At 28.8% G+C, this 10145-nt stretch overlaps 1 protein-coding gene across 1 annotated transcript in view; it reads right to left on the bottom strand.

The window, feature by feature from the left end:
• Positions 1-5686: 5686 nt before the first annotated feature.
• Positions 5687-10145, bottom strand: part of LOC111034977 (galactosylgalactosylxylosylprotein 3-beta-glucuronosyltransferase P) — a 55601-nt gene continuing 51142 nt past the window's right edge. The window contains exon 6 of the mRNA XM_022316442.1: positions 5687-8456. Within this exon, the coding sequence (XP_022172134.1) occupies positions 8349-8456 (108 nt within the window). The 3' untranslated portion in view covers positions 5687-8348. The remainder of the gene's footprint in view (positions 8457-10145) is intronic.

Below are 10145 nucleotides of genomic sequence, written 5' to 3'. Positions count from 1 at the left end.
ACGGACATTTCCATTTTCCTTTTTTTCCATTTTTTTTTCTATAAATGTCAATTAAATTTTATAGGTTGGGTCAAAAAGCATGAAAATTTAATACAAGACTTTTGATAACTTGTTACAATAGCAGTTGAAAAATTACTAAAAATTCATAGGCACGTTTTTTTTTTATAAGCATTTAAAGTTCAAATTTTGACAATATTTTTCAAGTTGAAAATTGAAAATAATTTTGTAGTTTAAAATGTATAAAATGTTCAATTTTTATAGCTAAGAATTAAAAATTTAAAACAAGGTTCCACTTAAGCTGTTTTTTCCATAACTAATAAATCTAAAAAATATATTAATAAAATTGTTTTTTACAGACATTTTAAGTTCAAATTTGGACAAAATTGCATATTCACACAAATAATAATGGTTGTCATTTTGTTGTAATTCAGTTCCAAAATAGCCCAATTTTACATAGATATATTTAATATTTTTCCAGCATTATTGATAATTTAAGGATAATATTAATTCAACTTACCGGCTACCATATTAATAATAAGTAATAACAATATAAAGTATCCTACACTGACACACCGTCTCCGCTCAGAATCGTTTTTCGTATACAATGATTTTATATCATTGAATCCAAATTTAATACCATCCATTGCAGCGAACTGTAGGCACCTAATGTACAGCAGAGCGACATCGACTCATCTGCTTTTTTATGACTGACAACACTCTTTTGAACCAAAATCTTAGACCGATTCTAAACCTAAATCTTCAACTTAAACAATTGTTCCGAGAGTAAAGTGAACACAGATCGTACTTGGGTGGTCGGAAAGTTTCCTTATAAGTTATACTTTTCCCAATGTGTTCTCTTACCGAATAATATTTACTGTAGGTAAATGCTAAACATTACTGTGCGTAAGTATTATATTGGTCGAGTACTTATTGTTTTTAAATGGTTATACTTGTTTAATCTCTCATCTATGGTTCATACATTTATGTAATATTCTATATTATATATATTTGTTACCCGTGATTAACAATTTTATTTTATATTTTATAATTGTATGATAAATTACAAACACTTGAATTTATATTATATTTTAATGTGATAATTAATGATAAAAATAATTATTGTAACATTGACTACCACAACCACACATATGGTGGTTGACTTCCGACTGTTATGCTAGTTAGCTATCTAGTTAATTGTACCTGTTATTCTCTGCCTAAACCAAATAAGAAAATCGCTCTAAGGGAAAAAGTTAATTTACGAGTGAATTTTGCACAAATTTACTTCAATAATTGTGATGTACAATTCATATGGATATGACTATCCAGTCAATTTTTTTTCCATTAAAGGTCCAAAAACTTACTAGTAATCTTGTGTTCAATTTTTAAATCTTAGATTTAAAAAAAAAAAATTGATGTGTATTCCTAACTCAAAGTAATTTCTAACTCATTCTAACTTCATACCCTCATGGAAATTATCTGAAAAAAAATGTATGTTATTTATAATAAAATGAAAATTCCTATCGCGAATACGTTCCATTTGTTTTAAACCAAACTCGGCTTATTAATGTTCAATAGTTACACTTTTATAAGAAGCTATCTGTAAAAACTAAGATATAAGTTAACTAAAATGTTTAAAATAGGCAGGCGTGTAGAGGCGAAGAGGCGCACAGAATAAAAATAAAATAGTTATAAGATTTCATGATTTCCAGAAAACTGGTACCAGTGCTACAAATATAGGCATGAATTATGCTATTCCTCACTAAATTATTATAATACTTAGTAATTAGTATTAATTATAGGTATTATTGTACTAATGTATTATTACTTATCAGTATTTGGTCAATAGGTTGTTAATTTTTGTTGACACCACGTTTATATTTGTTTTATATTGCTATTGGCTAAATTGTGATTCATATTAATAAAGTAATAATTAATTATACATTCATACGTATTTATTATATATACATACTGCTTAGTGCTTAATAAAACTTATAAGAAATAATTTAGTATTATACTCCATGTCATACGCCAACACGCCCATATGTTCACATAGTACTTTGAATTTTCAAATACGACCTCTCAAAGGTACCAACTAGATTCCCTTTCCTATAAGAAAAGGTGCTGAAGTGTAAATTTAAGGATTATTATTATTAGAAAAAATGCTTACAGACAAAAAGTCATACACAATACACATCACTGTAAAATCAACAAATTGATCGCTCTACTCAGTACTCACTACTCAGTATCTAAAAACATAAAAGTTCTAAGCTCCGGTTCTCAGCTTATTTTACATTTCTGGATTCAAAGCTGTTGATCCTTGTTTTATTTTATTCAAATATTACACATCATGGCTTATTATTACATTCAGAAATAGAGTGGTACCTAGATATTTAAATGATATCTATTATCTTAGCTTTTGAAAAATCAGATTTTTATTAGGTAGGTAATAGTGTAATACAATCAATAAATACAAAAAATTATATCAAGCGGAAGTTTATTCAGTTTTTTTTCATTTAAAAATTATTGTTCATTACAAAATCATTCTTACATTATATATGTTTATACCCAGTTAAAGACAACATAGGTACGCCATTTCATTAAGTAAGTGAATCCATACAAATATTTATGCGAGAAAAAAATAATTACAAAAAATTGTCCTTGTTTATAAATATGTATATCATTTAATAGAAATACACCTACACGGTTCTTTTATTTTATAGGTATTAAGCGTAGTTTTTACAATTTAATATTATCAACCATACAAACCTACTATATAGCATACATAAATAAATTAACATAATATGATTCATGGTACAACAATATTGTTGATAGTTGATAAATAGTTTAATGATTTGTAGGTACTTATAGTGTGATCGTATAAATGAAAATATTGATTTTTACACCTAACTCGTCTCTTGAGCAGGTAGATACGCAGATAGTTTATATTAAATGAATGGTTTCAATCGCGTATTATTTCGAATTAAACAAATCAATAACAACCACGAACATTATATGTTAGTGTATATACAACAAAGATATGTTTAAGCAATTAAAATTATAGTCAAGTGCTTTTGCTACTTTTAAAAATAATTTTTATGTCCAAATCGATTGGAATTTATTTAAGAGGAGGGTGCTTATAGATTTTCTATTTTCATTTCTTACATAACATTCAGACACAGACAAAGTAATAACAAGTACACGCTGAATGTTTGTATGAAATATTCAAATCGTAATATTATCTTAGTTTTAAAATACAGAACAATATTATGTATAGTCAAAACAAAAGAAAACAATATTTTCATGTGAATTTAATTGTGGTTGTTTGATTTTTTTTATTTAACAAAATAATACGCTGGACATTCAATTTATCCAACATCTCAAACAATAACTTATGTATGTGTAAAACTTTATCTAAAAATGTTAAAGTTTACTAAGCACCCTTTAAAATATTGTTTAATTTTCTTTTTGCTCTAAAATCACTTTACAATTTAAACTTAGATATATAGATATATTATCTGATATAGGTACATGTTTTTGTTACGTTACATATTTATTCGTGGAAGATGAAAATTACAAATTTTGGTGTGATGTATAGGTAGAAACGATTATAATGAATACAAAAATAATAATTTTGATTGTAATAATAATAATTAAAATAATAATAATAATAATAATACATTTAATTTAAATGCATTGTATTTGGTTTTTGATATCTGCTAGAATATAATAAATAATTAAGCAAGTAATAATTGTAAAATCAAAATATTTTCATACATTTGAGTATTAAGTATATAGTAGGTACCTAGTTATAGGTATAAGTGTATAATTGATTTATCTTAGTTATTGTTATAAGTATTATCATACAGTTTTACATTTTGATGATAAGTCTAAGTATAAATTTAAGTATAGCTGTAATACATAGATAATATATAATTCAATGAATAGCTTAAAGTAGTTATTTTATTGATGAGTTCTAAAATTAAATATTTAACTTAAAATATTCTTAATATATATTAACCTAATCATTAAATCGATATTATTAATTGTTTCTATGATGGTGGATAAATTTTTATATTAACAAGACCATAGATATTACATTATAGATATTAATAAATCAATCCTTGCCAAGAGAAATTTGGATTATCGTTGTAAATGGAAACTAATACTGATTACTGGGAACGTAAGAATTTGTAAAATAATAAGTTATACGAGTTAATTTTATTCAGTATAATATAACAATATAAAGGTGTAAAAAAATATGTTGTGCGATGAAGACGATTGACAACATCTAAGATTATCACATGCAAAACTCTTATCAAGTTTATTTTATGGCACCCTGTTTGCTTATTATTTGTGCTTTTTAAACGATGTATTAGTATATGTCAAGAATTGATTGCAAATACAACAAAAGATATTATTAAGAGTGCCAATATCACATCCATCTAACGTTTTTGAAAACTATGGTGAAATGTATGAAAACATGATATTATGTATGCATAATACATACATTAAAATAGTACTTATACATGATATATGTTTTTTTCTAAATGTATTTCATTTTGTCGATATATATATATATATCTAATATCAAAATAATGATGTATTTTGAATTGTACAATGTGAAAAGTTATTCAACAACAAATTATTTAAAATAAACAATTAACTAAAACAACAATGTTTAGGAAAAAATATCATGTACCTAGTAATAAAAAAAAAAAAAATAATATTAAAATACACTTTAGTCATTACTCATTAGTTTTACAGTTTGATGATATGGTCAAAAAATGTTGGATATGTTTGAATATCATGATTTAAAAATGTAACAGCGTGATTAAAAACAATGAATACATAAATAGGTACATATATAAATAAATATAATTCAATAAAAATAAAAACTTTAAATCACGGAAATATGAATAATTGTAAAAGTGCTAATAGTCTAAAAATAATCCACTATAGATGGGTTCGGTAGGTTTCATATAATATAATATAATTAATAATTATATCAATAAAATATGTTTGGTCGACCGAAATAATTTTAAAATGAGATACCTAGTAGCTGGTACAGTATGTATTGACTAGGATAAATAATAATTTTCAAAATAAATTATTTGATTTCAGTTGTAATTAATACGTATTATTTAAATATAAAGTAGGTAGATACATCATAAGTAGGTAAGCCGACTATCATAAATGCGGTAATCATATTATACTTAAAAATACCTAACTAAATATTTTCAACCACCATCTGCAGGCATAACTCACCTATTGAATAACACCAATTTTTAAAGTCAATACATTTTTTTTTTTTTAGTTAGTAAGTATTTTTCATAAGTACTTAGGTAGGTACGTATAATAGGTAGTACTATACCTAAAATTACGTACCGGAACCTTGATAAATATTTTCTACCATAATATAATATAGAATATCATTGTTGAGTATTTTAATATAAATAATTACATGTTAAAACTTAATTCGAATAATTGATAGATTACAAATGTTTTGATTAACTTCCAACTAATAATTATGACGCCAACAATCACTTTATAACCAGGAATCGTGTAGTATAATTTTTACGTATTATATTATACAGAGGCATTTGGGAAAATTGTATCTTCCATCTATAAAACATTATACACAATGTACAATTGTCCACTGGTATGACCTGTACACGAAGTCTACATTTCCGAGTTGGCTAGCATAGGTACCTTTTTACCGAACGTGATACACCGCACCAGCGGTCAAAAAGTGTGAGCGGTTTTCGTATTCTATCGACAGCCCTTTTCAACCCTCTCGCCCTAATTTCTATTCAACCCGATCACGAAAACGTAGTATACATCTTTTGGGGGACTACGCACGCGAGCGTATTACAAGGTAACGAAATGTACTGGTCGGTCGCGATTTTCGTGCGTTTCTATAAACATTTTTCTGTTTGTTACCTAACCGCACACGTCGATCAAACGCCGAACAGTTGTTCAAAACACGACTATCTCAGTCAGGCGTCGCGTGTATTTTAACGACGAATGCCCGATAACCGGCACGCGGCGAGAATTGTTATTCCGCGAATTCAGTTGCACGGCCTTGGAGAATGAAAATGTATATTTGTGTTGTTTACGTAATTTTTTTACCAAAATCGTAAAAAAAAGTACCTTACGGACGTGGTTTAAAAGAAAAGTCAACAAACGCGATTGTTATTTGTTTTACGGTGCTGCAACTATTCCGTTGTTGTGTAAGTTTTTATATGACTGCGACGGGTACGAGCTGATTAGTATTAAATAAGATTGTAGGAACGTCGCACAAACGTCGGCCTTACTGCGATAATGTTGATCTATGCCACTGGCTCGATCGCGTTGGCGACTGAGAATTTCCTCAATCCTTAACCCTTCCTCTTCCTCGAGACTAAATAATTAATGAAATATTTTACATTTCTCACCTACATAAAGCGATGGTATTATAGGCAAACGTAAACGGACATTTTATTTTTTCCTATGTCGTTGAGGTTAACGCCATTAAAACGGTTAAGGGACTTTTCAACAACCGTAAAAATACTATTATGTCCGCAATATCGAATTATTATTTTTGTGAAACTTATTTGGAGGTATATCGTGTTGTAACAAAAATAATGTGTGGACAATTAATGAACAAACAAATGTATCCATCAGTTGTTTGAGAAAAAAATCAGTAAAAAAATATTTTTTCTGTAATTGGATGTTTATGTTTTTTTTTTTTGGTGTTTAATCGACGTCGTACAAAATGTCTAGGTAATTGTGACTTATAATGCTGTTCTAAATCTTATGGTCGTCAAGGTACCTATATGGTATTTTAATATTTTACTCGAAACATGTTCACAATTATATCGAAACACGTACCTACGACGTTTAGTCGGCAGTCCTATATAGTATTGGGACTATGTATATTGTATATTATAATTTATAATGAGTTTGAGCGACCAGGATACAATTTTATTTTGAGACTGGAAATATTGTCTGATATTTATTAATTTATTGAATGCTATTGCTTATTGCGTTATAATACAATTTATTAGTGAATTATTAAAAATGCACAATCAAGAAAAATAAAACGTTTGACTATTAGTTATGCATTATACTCAATAATTTATTACTTGCAAGTTCGATGTTAAGTACAAGTGGTAGGGTTATATCCAGGAACAGATCCCCTGGTGGAAGAGGTGATGAACTTAAGGGGCTGTGGCTTTCCCCAGACACACAAACAAATACTTGCACATTTTTTCGGAGATCATTAATTGTTATTTCCAAATGAATGATAAATACGTTTTTCACCTATGCAAATGAAAGATAAATTTCATTATATCTGATGGTACTTTTGAAATGAAAAGTGAACGAGGAAAATTTTGTTGGATATATTGTGCTCATAAGCAAGTAGCCACTCTCAAATCTCTCTGGATCCGTGCCCGGTCCCTATCTGCTCTCATGTGATTTCTCTCGGTTACACCGCACGTTTGGCATTTGTCCGTGAGGCAGCACATAGTCGAAAATACATCACAATACTACGTACATCACAATAATACACAGAAGATACTGTGCAGGTACATATCGGTTACATGCGTGTTTAAGCCGTTTGGTCGTTAAGTTTGGACCGTGCTGGTCGTTTACCACTTGATAATAATACCTACTCTTGTCTTACAAAAATACATTTGAGACTAAAAATACTAAACTCAATATAAATAGGTTAGTAAAATAAAGTTCCTTTAGGTCTATTGTTATATAGGCTTAGAAAAATAACAATCGGTCGTGTGTCATATTTCTTCCTATTTCGCGTTATAGAACGTTTTGAATAGTGTGTGAGTTCGGCACATCAGCTTTATCGACACCTACAAAATAATAATAATAATAATAATAATAATAATATTGCTGATTTATAAACGTAAGAACGGGGAGTCCCTCACTCCCACCCAGCTGTGGCAGGGAACACGACTGACTAGTATTTCGAGAAAATAAATCGATTAACAAAATAAAATATTAACATTTTATAATAGGTAATAATTATAAATAAATAATAATAATGTACATAAAACTTATAAATAATAGGTAGGTACTTGAAACGAAGAAAAGTATCTACAGAAACTGAGGGCGCAAACAGTAAAAATACAAAGGAAAGACGAAATCATAATGTCCAGGAAAACTATGGGTAGGTACTAATTAAAAAACCGTGATTGAGCAAATCCCGTTTTTCGCAACGAACAAAAATTGGGGGACCACGGCAAAAATGAATTGCATGTGCAGTGTCCACATGGCATGGCGTAGGAAGGTTTATAACAAAAAATTGTTTCCGACGGAAATCCTTCGGCTACAACTGCTCTAGTATGTCAGACTATGATGTCCTTCAGGCTAAGTATGTTTGTGTTTTTGTATTTTTCCTTGTCCACATTCAGCGATGGTTCGTTCTTCTTCGTCTGCGTGTGCCACACTAATATCTTTAAATAACAAACGAAACATGTCAATTTGTACGGGTTACATAAACACGACACATATAAGTGCTGATATAAATTCAAAAGTATGATTTACAAAGATAAATCTCATCGGTAAAATGTGCTCAATAACCTACGTACAAAAACCATAAAACATATTATATACACTTCCGAACGCGTATAATGTATATAGAACAAAACATTTCGGATGCCAGTTACATTTCTGTTTGTCTTTAAGTAGGTATGTGTTAAATGTTAATCAAACTAAATATTCGAACTCGCATAGTATTCACATAGGTATTATGCAAATACGATTCCATGGTTTGACCCAATTATACGTATATTATAGTCGATCACAGTATTAGTAATTTAGTATATTTTAGTTACTTAATAATTTGTTATCTGTAAATGTAATTGTTTTCTTTGCTATGATGTTGACTAGGATTGGCGGTACAAGTTTCTAAGAAAGTGTTAGTCGCATATTAATCAAGGATGAATTTGATAAACAATTTAGTTACACTGGACACAGAGGAAATGAAAAAACAAATTCACAAGCTGTATGCTTTCATCATTACTAATTAGTAAGTACGATATGATTTTAGTGATGATTACCATCCACGCGTTACTTGTGAATATGCATATTATTACTATACCTAGCTCAATTTATTTTTAAATATAATATACCTGCCTATTTCCCTGTACTAAATCTACTACGAAATGCCCACTGTGAAAATCCGTATTTTGGCACACGATCCTCGGCGAGTTGAAGATAAAAAAACCTCTAAATCCCCCCACTCTGCCAAAAATACTGCATGGACTAGATGATTTTTCCTCGCACCTACGAAACGACCAGGGTTAATCGCAAGCTCGGACAGTTTAATTCGAAAGTATCCATCACCTTGTAATGAAAAAAAACGTGTGCCAAATTTATAAGTAGAGACAGGGCATATTTTGTTATTAGAGCATATCATTTGCATATTTTACACATTTTTAATAAATAAATAATGCATCTTATTTTATCTTCTTTTTACTATAAAGCTGAGAATTAATAGGCACCTATGCCAGACAACGATTAATTTGAAATTATCACCGAAAAATGTTTTACAATCTAAAATAATATTTCTAATATCTATGCTGATAATTTCGATCAAATAATATAAACTATACTGTCGTAGTGCTGTAGCTTATGATGTACCTTTGGTTAGACCTGATTTATACTTGTCTTGTCATCAATGTTTATTAATTATTTTTTATTTAATTGTAGCATTTTTTAACTCCTACATTGCATATTTGCATATTTCAAAAGTTTTGTGCATAGTTTTGCATATTTTGTCATTAATATCATGCATATTATATTATATTATCTATACCACGATCGAAGTAAAAAATTAAAAATTTTGACGTTGGCTTGATGTTATTTTAATGCAATTTAAACCCCAAGAGCCAAGAGAACGTCACGACCAAATAAGTTGTCGCTGACTTACACATGCAGGACGTATAACAAATTTGCGTTCAACAGTTTTATAGTTTTGTATTGTCAGTACCTATAGCTTTAATATTAGATAATATTATACAAATTGAAGGTTAGAACATTATCTGTAGTCTTTTTTTGGTGTTTTACAGTGTTTTCATTTTTAAGTGAATTATTATAATACATTATTATGTATATTACTATGATATGTGGCCATGTTTAGG

This window comes from Myzus persicae, unplaced genomic scaffold (genome assembly GCF_001856785.1).
Source record: "Myzus persicae strain clone G006 unplaced genomic scaffold, MPER_G0061.0, whole genome shotgun sequence".
In the NCBI taxonomy this organism is placed as follows: domain Eukaryota; kingdom Metazoa; phylum Arthropoda; class Insecta; order Hemiptera; family Aphididae; genus Myzus; species Myzus persicae.
The sequence above is the reverse complement of the archived record's forward strand: the minus strand, read 5'-3'. Positions and strand labels throughout refer to the sequence as shown.